At 44.9% G+C, this 17,548-nt stretch overlaps 1 protein-coding gene across 3 annotated transcripts in view; it reads left to right on the forward strand.

Annotated features, from left to right (window-relative positions):
- The window catches only part of LOC146809069 (sialic acid-binding Ig-like lectin 12), a 503,656-nt gene that overhangs the window by 138,538 nt on the left and 347,570 nt on the right, over positions 1-17,548 (forward strand). For all 3 annotated transcript variants that reach the window (XM_085615877.1, XM_085615875.1, XM_085615876.1), the window contains one exon: positions 8,998-9,115. In XM_085615877.1, coding sequence (XP_085472003.1) covers positions 9,073-9,115 — 43 coding nt within the window. In that variant the 5' untranslated portion in view covers positions 8,998-9,072. The remainder of the gene's footprint in view (positions 1-8,997; positions 9,116-17,548) is intronic.

Here is a 17,548-nt window from a genome sequence, read left to right on the forward strand (position 1 = left end):
GTTTCTGCTTTCCTCCGTGACTATGGTATGGGTGCCATTTACCACAACAACTTGCGTTATGACATGCAAGACATTTATAGAGGAGATGGTGTGCACTTCAATGATGAAGGGAACAGAGTCTTCCTCTTGAACCTTAGACTCTGCATCGGTACTTACTTGTAGGTACCACTTAAAAAATCACTTCATAAACACAACGGCTCTTTTTAGAGCTCCCTAATATCTAAACTCTTAAATCTGCATTTCATTTCTTTTTTAATTTTTTTTTTCTTCCGTACGCTTACCGTAAGCTTACCTTACGCGTACCCCGTGATTTTTTTAAAAATCAATAAATGTTTTCTTTGTACTTTACAGTCCTTCTTTGACCCCCTCACAAATGTAAGGGGGTCTGTAACTCTCCTCCTTGCCCCCTTTTCTTGTTTTCACTCTTTTTTTTTCTGAGTGAAACACACAAAATGGCGGCCGCCGCTTCCTGGTTTCGGCCGATTCGAATGTTTACTAAGATCTAACAGCCAATCAGAATCGCGCTCGCGCACGCCACCGTACGCGTACGGTAAGCTTACGGTACGCGTACCGTAAGCTGGCTCAGATATATTGATTTAAAGGCTATTTTCTCAGAATCTACTGAACAGATTTACACCAAACCTACAAAAGGCACTTCCTTGACCTAGGGACTACCTCTCTACCAAATTTCTAGTAATTCTGTTCAGCCGTTCGGCCTGTAGCCCTGTCTAAAGGTCCTATGGAAAAATGCATGGGGAAAACGCGTTTTGGGACCCCCCTTTTATCTCAGCCCCCGCTTGACGAATCCCCCCGAGACTTTCAGGGTAGGAGCGGAGCGTTGCGCCCCACCTATTTTGAGAAATTCGCGAGGATTCGTCGACCGGCGCCAAAGTTATTCAAAATAGAATGTTGCGGATTTCCTATGGAAAAGGGGTCCTAACTATAACTACCTACTGGCGACCGCCAGTAGGTAATATATATATATATATGTGTCAATAGGGCTCCTTCCATTTACAGCCATTTAGGGAAATTTAGGGCCTTTTGGCTGCATTATATATTTAAGGTGAGGTGTGCCCCTCCTTAAGCCGTTTAGGCCCAGAGACCCCATCCCATTTGGCCCAATTCATTCATTAAGGGGGAGGGCCATGCAGCCCCCTTCCCAAACTATTTCTGTCCCAAGGACTAAATAACCGTGCCCCAATTTCTTTTTTATTTAGGGGAGGTAGGCATGCGCCCCCCCCCTCTCCAAGTCGTACTCAGCCACGGGAACCCCATCCACCAGGTTCGTCTCACTTAGTGTCCTGGGGACCCCGTCTTAGGGACACAGTAGTTTCCCTGCTGGCACCGGCAGAGGAAAACCATCAGGAAAAAATTTGTTTGCACCTGCCTTATTGGACCAATTTCCAAATTAAAACCAAATGGGAGCAAACACAAAGTGTGCTCCAAGCAGGTGGGAATTTAAAAAATGCTCCCACTGGCTGAGAGCAGTCTTGATATCTGTTTTCCTGTCCACACTGATCCGGGTATGGAAATAGAATAACAGAAAACATGTGTTTGGTGGGTGCCCCCGGTGGGCAACAAGGCACTGAAGTATTTAAAATGGAGACCACAGGGATGGGGCGCACATGGCCTCTAAAGGCAAAGGGAGGGGGCTGAATGGGGGCAGCAATTACCCTTCCCCTTTTATTTATATTTTGACCCAGGAGATGGGAAACCTGGATACTAATTAGGCTCAAGGACAGGGGCTGCATTGTCCATCCCCTTTTAAACAAATTGGACCCCATCCTCTGGAATGGAATCCATGGGGGCCTAATCAGGCTTCTGGGGGTCTTGTCCCCACCCCTTTTTCATTATATATGGCGCAGGGGGATCGGGTCTCCAGGGCCTAATAAACCTTGGGGAGTGGGGCTGAAAGCTCCCTCCCCATAGCTTTTGGCCCTGGGGGATGCGGTCCGCGGGCCTATTTAGGATCAGGGAGGGGGGCTGCATGACCTTCTTCCCTGTTTAATTTTCTTTGGCCCCAATATGGGGCCCAGGGCCAATTAAGGGTCAGGGAGGAGACTGCATGACCCCTTTCCCTTAAAATATATGTTTAGGCCGCAGGGAATGGGTTCCCAGGGGCCTGAAGGCCAATTCTATGCTGCACATGCATGGTGGATGGTTAACAACCTGCTAGTGATATGGCCACAGAGCCTGGCGGCAGGCCAAGCACAGTAACCAACCCCTGCTGCGCATGGCCAAAGGCTGCCCACAGAGTGGAAAGCTGGGCCTGGTTGCAACACAAAAGCCCAAGCAATGCATAGGTTAACTGCTTCCAGGTGGCTGTCTGTGTGGACTTGGATGCACGGCCTAACTGCAGACCAGGCCTTACAGCAGCTTCATGCCATGCATGATGAAAGGCCTTGCACAGCGTAAGGTTTGCTGCCTGTGGGTGAGCTGGCCAAAGAGCCCTGTTACGAACCTCCTGCTTGACATGGGTGAAGGTCATGTGCAATGTGGGTTTGGCTGCCTGTGGAGGTATTGCCGCAGGGCCTGGCTACAGGCAAGGCCCTGTGGTCAATCGCTGCTTCGCCATGAATGGCAGGGAGTTGGCTTATGTAAGGTCATAAAACATTTGTTTACATAACAAAAACCTCAGATAGTCACTGAAAAATATAGTTACATGTGATTAAAAAGATCTGTTTTTTTTTTTTTTTTTAAACCTTAGAATTTCACTGAAAAAAAACATAGGTTAAAGTAATGTTATAGGTAGGTGACTGTCAATGACAACATTAACATTTTAAGCTCAAAACACCACAAAACAACCAGTTATAGTTAGCAGAACTAACTATAACTTGCTCCCCCGCCATTGTGTTTTTGTGTTCTATGGTGATGTTTGCTTTTAAAAAAAATTCCAGTATGCAAGTGACTACTCTTTGTTGGTGAGTATTATTTATATAATATCCCAAACAGATCTGTATTTATTTTTCTTAAAAAAGTAAAGGAATTGAAATTGGTGAAGTAGAGCAAGACCTCTGACCTCCTGGTCGAAGTCACTGCTCTCCCCCGCGCAGTTCCACCGTTAAGGCTCTGCCCTTAGCGCCAGCTTGAGCCCTTCAGGTAGGTGTTCTAGGCCCTCCTCCACCTGCAGACTTTTGCCTGCCCCTCATCCCTGTTGGTCTAGTGGAAGAGTACCCTGCTGTTTTGCTATTCTGCTCTGTTCTGTGTCATTTTGCCTTTCTCATATTCACCTTTTATTCTCCCATTTTTGCCTTTCTTTCTGTTGTGCTTCTTTTTTCTGCCTTTTGCCTCTGTGTTACCTCTTTCCAACTGCCCTTTTCCCCTGTTGTGCCTCTTTCTCTCTCTCTCGCTTTTTCCTTTATTGTGCCTCTTTCTCTTTGCCTGTTCACTTTCAGTCCCTTAACTCGCTGTATTCCTCTTCCCCTCCCTCGTCTCACGTATCATGCCACTGCTGTACCCTTGGCCCCTCCCCCGAGTGTCGTTCCCGCTCCCGCCTGCCAGCTGAATGCCTTCCCCAGACCCCTACTTAATGGTGGCCACGCAGGAGCACTGCTGGTGTGCTGAAGGTGTGCCAAAAGCAAGCCTGTCTGCAACTGTCCCTGACTGTGACCAGCACCAGGGACCCTGGTCCAATGACTCCCCACTGCTACGAACCCAGCACTCTCCACGCACAAAACCCCAGATGCAACAACAACTACCAGCTCTCGACACCGAGCAACACTTGAGGCCCAATCTCCTGCCAACACTGCCGCCATCCCTTCACCCACCTCTGGACACCAGCAATAGCCTCCAGCCCACTGGATGCCAGCACACACAAATCACTGGACTGTATCCTCAACATACGCTCCCTGCACAGGCACATTGTAGAAATGCGGGACCTCCTTACACCCAAATGCCCGAAGTTGCCTTCCTCACAGAGACCTGGACCAATGTCCGCTCCGCACCTGACATTGCATCCCCCATCCGCGACTGATACAAGATCCTGAGAAAAGACCACCCCAACTGCTCAGGAGGAGGCCTCCCCATCGTCTACAAAATCTCCCTCCAACTGACAACCACCAACTCGCTTGGCGCCTTGGCCCCTATGGAACACATTCACTTCCAGATCCAGCCCAAACCCAGAACAATGCTATGCAGAACACTTGCCTACAGACCGCCTGGACCCCATGCCCCCTTCACCAACATCATTGTCAACCACATTGCACCCCACACCCTTGCCTCTACGGACTAAATACTACTCGGAGACCTGAACTTCCACCTGAACAACAACAGTGATCCCAACAACACCGCCCTCTTGGAGAACCTCAACAACAGAGGGCTGAAGCAACTTGTCTCCACCCCCACTCACACAGCAGGACACACACTTGACTCCATCTTCACCCAAGAAAATTAACATGCACTTCAGCCACATCACAGAACTGCTCTGGATCGACCACCACTGCATTAATTTCTCCTTTACGAAACCCACTGTGTGCAAGCACATGTGCTGCCTCCCACACAGAAGCTGGGACAAAGACTCAGAAGAAATCCTCACCTACGCCCTGACCTGCACCCCTACTATGACAGACATCAACACAGCAGCAAGCAACCTCCACCACTGGATCGCCAACTGTGCCGACAATCTTCCCCCTCTTCAAACCAACACCAGATGACACAACAAGAAAGCCAACTGGTTCACCAAGGAACTCCGAGAATCCAAGCTCTCCTGCCGACGACTGGTGAAGACATTATGAAACAGCAGAACCCCAAACGCATACGCCGCCTATAAAACAGCCATCACAGCACACCTCCAACTCATCAAATCAACGAAGAAAAACTTTGTCCAAGTCAGAATCCTCGCCAACGTCCACAACTCTAAGGAACTCTTTGCCATTATACAGGAATTCGCCAAACCAAACAGTAAAACCGACGTCCCTCCCTCCCAAGACCTCTGCAACAAACTCAGCTCCTTCTTTCTGCTCAAGATCAGGACATTTCATGACCACTTTTACAATCAAGACCATGGCACCGCCTCAACTCCCACACCAACGACACCACCCAACAAACCCATCTCACCTCGACCCCCTCACCACAGAAGACACCTGAAGAGCATCAACTCCGTAGCACCTTCTAACCCCTGCCCACCGCACCCACAGGGCTGCCACTGCCATCGCACCCAAGCCACATTGAACTATCAACTTCTCCCTCGACACAGCCACATTCCCTGACAAATTGAAGCTCCCCAAAGTCAACCCCCACCTAATGAAGCCCTTCGCAGACCCGATGGACCTCAAGAATTTCAAGCATATCTTACGTCTTCCTTTTGCCGCCAAAGTCATCGAAAAGGCTGTCAACACCTAGCTAGCATACTTCATAGAAACCAGCACTATCCTAGACACCTCTCAGTCCGGATTCTGCAGTAACCACAGCACAGAGACCACACTCCTCGCCGCCACTGTCTACATCTGCGCCCTCCTCAACCAGGGCCACATGGCAGCCCTAAACCTCCTGGACTTATCACCAGCCTTCAACACCATCTCCCACTGCACACTAGCCACCAGGTTCCACGACGCCGGCATCCAAGAAAAGGCCTTTGACTGGATACGTTCTTTCCTATCGGGCAAAGCACAGAGAATAAGGCTCCTGCCCTTCCTCTCAGGACCGACAGAGATCAGATGGAAAGTATCACAAGGATCTCGCCTCAGCACCACACTCCTCAAAGTCTACATGGCCCCCCTCGCAACTAACATCAGAAACCACAGTCTCAACATTGTTTCCTATGCAAATGATACTCAGCTCATCCTCTCCCCCACCAAGGAACCCGACATCACCAGGCACAACTTTCAAGAAGGGATGAAAGCCATCGCTACCTGGATGAGCAACAGCTGCCCGAAGCTCGACTCTGAGAAAATAGAAGTTCTCATCCTTGGCTCCACTGTCTCTGCATGGAACAATATTTGGTGGCCCCCAAAACCTCGGAAACCCACCCACCCCAACGGACCATGCACGCAACCTCTGCATCATACTCAACTCTTCAATTATCATGAACAGCCAGATTAACTCCACTGGCTCGCTGTCGAAAAAAGAATAAACTTCAAGCTGCTCACATACCTCCAAAGCCCTACACAAAACCGGACCCCAATACCTCAACAACTGAATCTCCATCCACACCCCCAATAGAAATCTCAGCTCATCTGACCTCGCCCTAGCCACCGTCCCTTGTTTCTACAGGCCCAGAGCAGGTGGAAGATCCTTTTCCTGAATTGCAGCCAAGACCTGGAACAAACTCCCCTTCCCCTCCGATGAAGCCCAACTCTGCACCAATTCAGAATTTACCTCAAGACATGGCTCTTCGAATGACCCTAAAGTAGCTGCTCACTTCACCCTCCAGCCACCCAGTGCCTTGAAGACCTCGCAGGTTAGTAGTGCCTTCTACGAAACCCTGATTGATTGATTGATTGAATCGTAATGGGTGGGGGCTTGTGAAGTGAATTGGATAAAAGAAACTCAGGTTTTCATTCATGTATTCCAAGCTGAATAAGCAGAAAGTATTTTATTGGTTACTTTTGAGCTACCTGGTAAGCCTAAGAAACTCAGGTCCCTATTGGTATCTTTTGTTTGGGATAAAAGAAGTTCAGGGTCTCATTGGTGTACTCCAAGTCAACTATGAAAACAGTTTTATTATGGTCAATTTTGAGCTAACTGTTGAGCTTAAGAAACTCAGGTCCCTAATGGTATACTTGTAGTCAAATGAGGAGTCACAGTTTGCACTTTAGGCTCCTATTGGTGTTTTTCTAGCCGATTATATAACTGTTTTTATTGGCTCATCCTGAACTTGTAGGCAAATATATAGAGTGTGGTGATTGTGGAAACCTCCCTCATGAGCGGTTGGTGGAACGATGAACATGTGGTGGAGATCGGGAAGACCAATAAGTTGCAGATTATGACCGCAAATATTTTGATACAGTATACCTTAACTTTTAGTAAGGTATTTGTTTTCTATAGGTGTAAAGAAATGTGGCAAAGTATAATTAAAACTTTGATTATTCTTTATTTTTATATTAATTTGAAGAAATTCGAATGGGAATCATTCATTTTGTGATTGATTAGTTGAACATTGGGATTTAGTTACTTGTGAAGGGGTTTGCTTAATATCTAAGGGCATTTTAAAAGTTTGAGTGTTAGAGAATTTGTCAATAATTTAGATAAGTTATCTTCTGGTGGATTAAAGAATAAAGTTTATTGAATATCAATTGTTCATTTGATTATGTAGAATGAATTATTTGTTAATGAAAATATGTGAGGCATTTAACCTGATATTGAAATTCACGAACATGAATTGGTGAATGTTGGATTTTTAAGGTAATTGGTGACTAAAGCTTTGAAACAGCAATGGATACTCCTAAAAGTAGGTGAGTGCTCCTCTCGCACATTTTTCTATAGGGAAGACATTTCTAAAGGAATGACATTTTGGATACATTTGAGGTATGGCTCCTTCTTTCTTCTTGTCTATTTTATTTTGGCAGTATTTAGTGCTTTTTTCTAATCAGTTCATTTTGGAAGGATTAATTTGATGTGGAACTAAAAGAGAACTTTAGCTTTTTTTGAAAGGGTATTTCTAATGTATTAGCTCGTGAGGAGATTTCACTATGGTAAACTGATACACTGTGATTGGGCAGAAAATATGCTAGAATCTCAAACCCAGAATTTGGTGACTTAGACAGTCATTATGTGTTAGCAGAAATGTATCTGAGTAAATAGCAAAATGATTAGACACAGGAAAGTACGCCAGATTGAATGAATAGGGAGTCTGATTCCCTATCAATTCAGGTAACTAAAATCGAAGGGATGTGAACACGGCAAGTAGATGCTTTTGGAGTAGTCAGTGAACATTTAAGTACTTAAAACATAGAATTTAGAAATTCTTTTTGAAAATAAATTTTCCCAAAATGGCTTTTTTTCAACGAAAATTGTAACTATGTGAATGCCTATTTCCGATGACGCCTTTGTTGTTCAATCTTCTTCCCTTTTATGATCTGCATTTCATTTTAAATATTAATTAAATACATGTACGTACATTTGAGAACATTGCTGTCTATTTCTGAGATTGTCCACTTTTATCAATGAATGTGAGCTTTCTAATTATTTTGCAAATATACATTTTTAAAAACCCTGAAGAAGCAACAGCTCACTTTATGCAGTGAAACATGTGGTGGCTGCGCAACATCTAAGAAACCAATTATTGTACTTGATATGAATGGAAAATGTCTATTGAAATTTGGAATTGTTTGGCTGTCCTACATCAATAAAAAAGCAACACTGAATATTGGAAGCAATTTGTAAAACTTGCAAACTTCCAAAATGAAAAACATTTTAAAAGAATATATTATTGATATGTTACAGAAATAAATGTAATTGTTCATTAATTCAAAAAGTTTTATTATATTTTTCCTTTTTGAACTCTCCAGCAATTTGTTATGTTTATTGTTACGTGGTTCATGACATTTTGGCACTAGAGTTGGGTTTTTTTATAACCCAGTGGTTTGAGTCGAGCAGGGTTGTCATTACATCAAGCCCCATGGTTTTTGTATTTTTTAAAATATGTTTACTCTGAATGCACACATCACACAATTTGGTCATCTAATTCACTTCACTAGTGAAGGAACATTTGAAGACCAATGTATACATGCTAACCGACTGTATTAGGACTCTCCTAGTGCAAAGCCTTCATTAGTCCAATCACATTTATGTCCGGTGTCCAGCTTTGCCTGAGGAGGCTGATCCATACCATATTTTCAGGCTATTAAGCAGGAATAAATGTATATCCAGTGAATATAAATGTGGTTATCCTGAAAATTTGACATTAACATGGTGGGAGTGGAACAATATTGGGCACACCTGAATTATGTTCTTATGTGGACATGATTGATTCAAACAATCAGTAAAGTGTCCGCTCTGAAGTGTGTCTCATTTTCTGTGGTCTGTATGTTGTTTAATTCAGTTTATTTCATTTTCCAGGGCTGCAAAATAAGGCTTTAACCAGAGGATTCTTCAGACAAGTATGTCCTGAGGTGCTTTATAAAAGAGCTAACAATGGACTACAAGCAGGGAGTTTTCTTTTGCGCTCTTCTTCAAGGTATCATCACTCTCAAGCATATTGTGATATACTCTGTTGTCCATTTCTATGCAGCAAACAGTTGATATGAGCTTATGTTTAAATCTTTCCTACTGACAGCTGTTAGCTGTCAATTTTTGAAGATCTTATATGAACAATACCAGTACTTACAGCCAACTTTGAATACCTCTTTGCTTACCACTGATTGGCACTCAATGGATGTACATGTATTATCTTACTCTCTCCTTTCTGTGCAGTTTCCCACCTTAAATATCGAATGACGTTTGCTCTGTGTTCCCCTACCCTGGCCCGCAGCTCATCTATTTCTTCCCTACTCCTCCCTCCGCCTTTTTTGGTGTTTGTTATTAGTTTTATTCCCCTGCCTCTCGTTCCTATGTTTCTTCATCATCCCCCATTCTCTGTTATTACCTTATGCTTATTTCTTACTCCAGCTGGTCCTCCATTGCTCTTTTGCCTCTCCAGCTGTGATCTTTAATTATTTGGAGGGCTCATTGTCTGCAATTTGCTACCAGCTTGCTCCTTTTACAAAATGTGCTTTGAAGAATATTAAATCACTTTTGTTTTACCATTCCATGATTTGGCTTTTCCATCTTGGAAGGGTAAATAAAAAAATAAAATGGTGTCCTGCTGAATTAATGTGCATGCGTAGTAATGCATACACATGCATTTTCTCAGCCGCAGTAATTTGTAAATGCATGTGCATGCATGCCTACGCATCAATCTTTTTTTTCACATAATGCACAGCATTGACAAAAGCCAACCAGTCTCCACTGGCAACCAACTTACAAGGCCCATGCAGGTTATTATTAATTGTTGCATTTTCTTTTGTTTTATATAGATACAATTAGGGAAGTGGAGCATTTTTTAAATTGAGTTCTCTATTGTTTACAACTCTTCCTTTCATACTTTTTTGTGTGCAGTGTAGTCAGTATGTCAATTTAGTTTGCTTAGGTTAAAAAGCAGCCTTATAAATAAATAAGTACCTTCATACAACAATAATATGAATACATCATAAACAATAACCAATCTTAATAAATTCATAAAACAACTAATATAACATTCACCAAGACCAGCTCTGAACTTGATAGCAAGATGCAGAAAATGTCCCACAACATCACAATGGCACAATAGTAGCTGCAGGTATAAGAAATCACTTGTGAATCACCAGTTTCTCAACAAGTGCTTATGTCATGAAAGTTTTTAAAAGTTTGAAAATATAAAGTACATTTGAGGTTGGACACATCTAAAGTGTAGGAAAAAGTTAAAGGTTTCATGAAGTGGCAAAACTTTTGAAAACAACAACTAATAAAGAGTAATATCCATCTCAAAAAGTAAACCACGTCCATAACTATCAGAGACTGTGTGCAAATAGATCTCCCTTCACACACCAATGAAAAAATATTTCCTCTAATTTTTCCCGATAATCCAAGGAGTCTTAAACAATTCAGTCATTCCCAATTAAAAGCATGTAACACTGAAACATTCAAGACGCAGGATACTCGGCACCCAGGAGAACGGCATCGCAGAGGGGAATTAACGCTGTAGTTGTTTTTTCTAAGCCTCTGTGTTCGGCAGTTTCTTTTGGCAGTTCAGCGTTGGAGGACTGTCTACAATTTAACCTGGTGGGGTTTGAAACCTTCTGGGTTTTTTTTCAACTGTGACACGCACACCAGGTAGGAGTTTGGCGTGCCACAGATCAAGTTTGGTGATACGCACACCTGTTATCTTTTCTCATTGCATGGTAGCATCTTGCGCATCACCATACATTTTGGTGATGTGCACACCATGCTGTACTTGTTTCTTGCATTCTATTTCAGTAACTTTATTGGATGTGTAACATCTCATTGGGGTTTTGTTCAATTTTTTCTCCCCTGTTTCCCTACGTATACTCTGTGTAATTGTGTTCTGGCACATAGTTGTGGTCTGCTCTATTATCTGTGAAGTTTGACACAAGCAGATACACCTGGTGAATATGCAGTCAGTTAATCCTCCACCGTCCAGGAAGTCTGCATATTCAGTGGAGACAGTGTTTTGATGCTTTCGAGACTTGCCTGGGAGCAATTGGTGCATTACCTTTCAGGGCTGAAAGGAAGAAGTGTCTTCTTCTACATTTTTGGGATTTTGAGGGTAGAGAGGTTTTCAAACATCTCCCTGAATTGGTGTTGGGTGACGCTGAGGTGGTTGATGAGTAATAAGAAGTTAAGAAGTTAGTTATAAAATTTGATGTGCAGGCTAGATTAGTTGCGCTATAACATACATTTTTTAAATGTGCACAGTCACAGGGTGAGAATGTGGACACATATATAAGTGCCTTGTGGAAACTTAGTGCTGAATGTCAATTTGGGGATACCATGAACAGCTGGTCAGGGATCAATGTATCACTCACTGTTGGGACAAACACATTCAACTGAAACTTCTAACTATGGGTGACCCAGGGCTCGAATATGTTATGACGGTAGCAAAAAGTGTTGAATTGGCACAGTTGTTTATCAAGGAACTCCATATAAACTGTTAACCAAAGGACTTTGCTAATGCATTTGTGATTACCAGTGTACCACGCAAAGACAACCAGGTCCACAAGAATGCTTTTTAAAAAAGAACCAATATTTGTTACTGGTGTGGCTATGCGCCACATGGGAGAGGCAACAGAGTGTGTCCAGCCAGGAATGTGTGTTGTCGCAAGTGTGGCAAAATGGGTCACTTTGCCAAAGTGTGTTAGTCTGGCCTGGCTAAGCCAGCCAAGGTCACTTATGTGATGGAAAAAGGTTCAGTGAGTGAACATGAGCAGGTAAAGGATTTACAAGATAGGATTGTAGTGGTGTCTGATGGTGACATAGTTTCTGGTGACCCAAATAATTGTGTGTATCCAAATGTTGATGTGCTTGTGGGAGACAAGAGCTGAGGTTCCGTGAGAATCGTAATGACATTTTGGGTTTGTTCGAATATGGACTAGTTTGGTATCTACAAACCGCAAATGGCGAGTTTAGTGGGTGTACGCGTTTTCGCTACTCTACTATGTATGGTTCGTCTCATTCGTGGGTGTGTCCATCTGAAGCCCTCGGGTTCCATTTTAGATACAGCATCCATTTTGTCTCTTGCCCTCAAGTAGCCAGCGAACGGACACTGTCCGCTTCGTGACCCTGGGATTCCCAAACTTTTACGGAGGACACGTGTTCCTTTGAGGGTGTTTTTATGATGAGGGGGATGACACTGCAAGGGCAGATGGCTCCGCTCGAGGCTCATCTTTCCGTGCTAGTCTATTGTTTCAGTCGTGCATGCATTAGGCACGGATCCTTTGATCCTGCAATCATGCTTCCGATATTGCTCCCTACATTCTTTTCCAATCTGTTGTTCATCCTTGTTTTTCCTTTGCACCTGTTTCTGTCCCTTCTCCTAATTCGTTTACAGTCAGAATGGAATGTGCTTAATGTGGGGATAACGTGTTTTCACAGTTGGGAACCGGCAATGCTGCTGTAATTATGTTCCGGGTTTCTAAAAACATGAATGCGACCCTTTTTGAAGTTTACTGTGGGAACTGAGCTGTACCCTTTTGTTCGCCATGTTGTTCAATGACGAAAATGTGTATAAAAGGAGCGATCCACTTTTGCAATTTGAAGCAGTCTCTCAGAACCTACACGTTGTGTACTTCTTGCGATTTCTGTATCCCTGCAGTAAATAAACACTGATCGTTGACGCCGCAGGAAGTGTCCTGTGTCTCTGTGTTTTGTATGCCGGAACAGGTAACCCACGAAGGTTTCAGGTGTTGTCCCCTGGCACCGCTGGGCCTTAGAATAGCCCAGTCCTTCAGTTGGCGCCCAACGTGGGGCGACATCAGCGGTACCGGTCCAAAGCCCGACGATCGTGAGGAACTTCGTGTAAAATCTCCGAGGGAAGGTGCACCCCGCATCATTGATCCAGTTGTCGAAATAAGTGGTCCGAAGACTTTTCCCGCGAAGATTCCCGCCTCCTGATGGCTGCGACGGACTGATGCCCTGACTGTTTACCTGTTTTGGCGCCTGGCGTAGTCCTTTGTACGGCGAGATGATAGACGGGCCTTCCTGGTGACGCCATTGCTCTTTCAGTTAAGTATTTGTGGGTCGCTCCCAGAGTCCATGGTTTTGTAGTTCCTTTTTGGGACGGTTACTTTATATTTTTGTAACTTGGTTAAACTTGGTTGTTTGCATGGTTCCATTGCATTTGTGGTTCTTAGTTGTTGGTTCTTAGTTGTTGGTTCTTAGTTGTTGGGTTTTATTTGACAATTGCAATTGCCAAAAACCGAGGGTCTTGCATTTTTTTGCGAGGACATCGTAATTCGATAGCCCTTGAAGTTTGTAATCTCGGTTAGTGTGCACGATGCCTGGCCGTAGTACTTTGTTTGGTTTCCTTAAATGTTGCAGCACGGATTCCCGACTGGAGGATTCATGTCCGACACCTCCAGTTGGAACTCCAATTTATGAGCTCTATAGTCGCCACGGAGTAGGTCCTATTGTATATAATGAATATTGGATTCGTTACACTAAAAATGATGGTGTTCTTAGTTGGCCACCACATGGTAGTTTCGAAACTGCAATATTAGATAATCTTGAAGCTAAATTGTTTAAAAAGAAGGCTAATGCAAAAACAACAATTGATGGACAGAATGCAGAACAATGTCATACATTCACCCCAGTACAGAGATCTGGGCCTAAATCCATCGTTTTTTTGCTCACCATGCCATTCCAGTTTGAACCCAGCCATATGCAAATCAGTCTTGACCCTGTTCCCCATGGGAACAGTCCAGCCCGAACTGCCAAGCCAGGTCCTCTCTGGACTGGAAACAAGCATCCTAGGACCGGTTTCGGGCTTTCAGCCCTCGTCAGCCAGGATAGCCTGATTCCAGTGGCATGGAGAGCAAGGGACTCACGTCTGAGCATACCCTTCCCACTCGGGGTGACAAATGCAAAAACAACAATTGATGGACAGAATGCAGAACAATGTCATACATTCACCCCAGTACAGAGATCTGGGCCTAAATCCATCGTTTTTTTGCTCACCATGCCATTCCAGTTTGAACCCAGCCATATGCAAATCAGTCTTGACCCTGTTCCCCATGGGAACAGTCCAGCCCGAACTGCCAAGCCAGGTCCTCTCTGGACTGGAAACAAGCATCCTAGGACCGGTTTCGGGCTTTCAGCCCTCGTCAGCCAGGATAGCCTGATTCCAGTGGCATGGAGAGCAAGGGACTCACGTCTGAGCATACCCTTCCCACTCGGGGTGACAAATGCAAAAACAACAATTGATGGACAGAATGCAGAACAATGTCATACATTCACCCCAGTACAGAGATCTGGGCCTAAATCCATCGTTTTTTTGCTCACCATGCCATTCCAGTTTGAACCCAGCCATATGCAAATCAGTCTTGACCCTGTTCCCCATGGGATCAGTCCAGCCCGGACTGCCAAGCCAGGTCCTCTCTGGACTGGAAACAAGCATCCTAGGACCGGTTTCGGGCTTTCAGCCCTCGTCAGCCAGGATAGCCTGATTCCAGTGGCATGGAGAGCAAGGGACTCACGTCTGAGCATACCCTTCCCACTCGGGGTGACAAATGCAAAAACAACAATTGATGGACAGAATGCAGAACAATGTCATACATTCACCCCAGTACAGAGATCTGGGCCTAAATCCATCGTTTTTTTGCTCACCATGCCATTCCAGTTTGAACCCAGCCATATGCAAATCAGTCTTGACCCTGTTCCCCATGGGAACAGTCCAGCCCGAACTGCCAAGCCAGGTCCTCTCTGGACTGGAAACAAGCATCCTAGGACCGGTTTCGGGCAGTCAGCCCTCGTCAGCCAGGATAGCCTGATTCCAGTGGCATGGAGAGCAAGGGACTCACGTCTGAGCATACCCTTCCCACTCGGGGTGACAAATGCAAAAACAACAATTGATGGACAGAATGCAGAACAATGTCATACATTCACCCCAGTACAGAGATCTGGGCCTAAATCCATCGTTTTTTTGCTCACCATGCCATTCCAGTTTGAACCCAGCCATATGCAAATCAGTCTTGACCCTGTTCCCCATGGGAACAGTCCAGCCCGAACTGCCAAGCCAGGTCCTCTCTGGACTGGAAACAAGCATCCTAGGACCGGTTTCGGGCTTTCAGCCCTCGTCAGCCAGGATAGCCTGATTCCAGTGGCATGGAGAGCAAGGGACTCACGTCTGAGCATACCCTTCCCACTCGGGGTGACAAATGCAAAAACAACAATTGATGGACAGAATGCAGAACAATGTCATACATTCACCCCAGTACAGAGATCTGGGCCTAAATCCATCGTTTTTTTGCTCACCATGCCATTCCAGTTTGAACCCAGCCATATGCAAATCAGTCTTGACCCTGTTCCCCATGGGAACAGTCCAGCCCGAACTGCCAAGCCAGGTCCTCTCTGGACTGGAAACAAGCATCCTAGGACCGGTTTCGGGCTTTCAGCCCTCGTCAGCCAGGATAGCCTGATTCCAGTGGCATGGAGAGCAAGGGACTCACGTCTGAGCATACCCTTCCCACTCGGGGTGACAAATGCAAAAACATCAATTGATGGACAGAATGCAGAACAATGTCATACATTCACCCCAGTACAGAGATCTGGGCCTAAATCCATCGTTTTTTTGCTCACCATGCCATTCCAGTTTGAACCCAGCCATATGCAAATCAGTCTTGACCCTGTTCCCCATGGGAACAGTCCAGCCCGAACTGCCAAGCCAGGTCCTCTCTGGACTGGAAACAAGCATCCTAGGACCGGTTTCGGGCTTTCAGCCCTCGTCAGCCAGGATAGCCTGATTCCAGTGGCATGGAGAGCAAGGGACTCACGTCTGAGCATACCCTTCCCACTCGGGGTGACAAATGCAAAAACAACAATTGATGGACAGAATGCAGAACAATGTCATACATTCACCCCAGTACAGAGATCTGGGCCTAAATCCATCGTTTTTTTGCTCACCATGCCATTCCAGTTTGAACCCAGCCATATGCAAATCAGTCTTGACCCTGTTCCCCATGGGAACAGTCCAGCCCGAACTGCCAAGCCAGGTCCTCTCTGGACTGGAAACAAGCATCCTTGGACCGGTTTCGGGCTTTCAGCCCTCGTCAGCCAGGATAGCCTGATTCCAGAAGGCTAGGCCATGTATGATTCCTTTCGGTTATGGCGTAAAGAGGCCAAGCAGAAAGAAATCAAACAGATTAAGAAAAATAAGAGAGAAGGTATTATTACGGTAATGCGAAATGCAGAACAGTATCAGCGAGACAAAGACGAGAAGGAACAGGAAGTTTTTGCTAGACTGCATCATATGGCGGTGGATAAATGTTATCCGGTTCTACCGTCTAGTTCTGATAGGAAGGGAGAAGAAGCGGTAGAGGATTCATTATTGTCTTATCTATTGAAATCACCACCTCCCTATGCACAGGATACTGTGGTTCCTGTGATTCCTCCTGTTCCTCAACCTGTTGTTCTGGCGGCTGCTGGTCAGCCTGTCGTTCCTCCTGTTCTTCCGAATCCCCTTGTGCCCCAAATTGTCCCTACTCCTTTACCCGCTCTTCTTCCTACTGCTCCTTTGCCTGTACCTCATCAGCCTATTATTACTACTACTCCTGCTATCTCGACTACTGCTACTGTTTCTACGTTTACTCCTAATGTTGTTCCTCCTGTACTTCTTTCTTCTTCCCCTTCTGTTCGTAGTCGTATACCTAATGCTGTTGCTAATCTCTATTCTCCACTTTTTGGACCAATACTTGGGTCCGATCTTTCTGATGTCTCTCAGAGGCGCAGTCAAATTCCTGGTGGTAGAGAATGTGAGACGTTAGTGAAAATGACGCGTAAATGGATTAGGCATCCTGCTAAGTACACTTGGCGTATAGTTTTCGATACGTTTTCTCAGTTTAATGAACCCACACAAAGATTCGTGTTCGAGGAAATGTGTAAATCCTTGAGAGAAGAGTGGGATAATGATGAGGTAGACAATGTACCGCCCGAGATGACTGAACTTCAGAATCAGTTTTTGAATGGTATGATTGTGGGTGGTAATGTCCGACGTGCTTTAGAGCGTCTTATCTTTTCGATCTACAGTACAACCTCGAGCATTGTTTAAGGACGAAACTGAGGAGTGGATGGCACAACCTGGTCAGTATCCTATGCGAGAAGTTCCCCCAGTGTGGATGCCAGGTGATCCTGCTGCTAATCCTGTTATTCTACCACATTTTCAGAGAGTTTGGATACACCTCCCATGGAAGCGATCGGAAGTTTTGCAGGTGAAGCAAACTTTGCCTGACCCCCGCAAAAATCCGGCAGGTTATTCTAAGGAGTTATCCCAATTAGTGGATGCTACTGTCATGAACCTTGCCGATATCGACATGTTGTTCGGTAATGTAGTACCTCAACCGATTTGGGCGAAAATCCGTCA

Source organism: Triturus cristatus, chromosome 7 (assembly GCF_964204655.1).
Source record: "Triturus cristatus chromosome 7, aTriCri1.1, whole genome shotgun sequence".
Taxonomy (NCBI): Eukaryota; Metazoa; Chordata; class Amphibia; order Caudata; family Salamandridae; genus Triturus; species Triturus cristatus.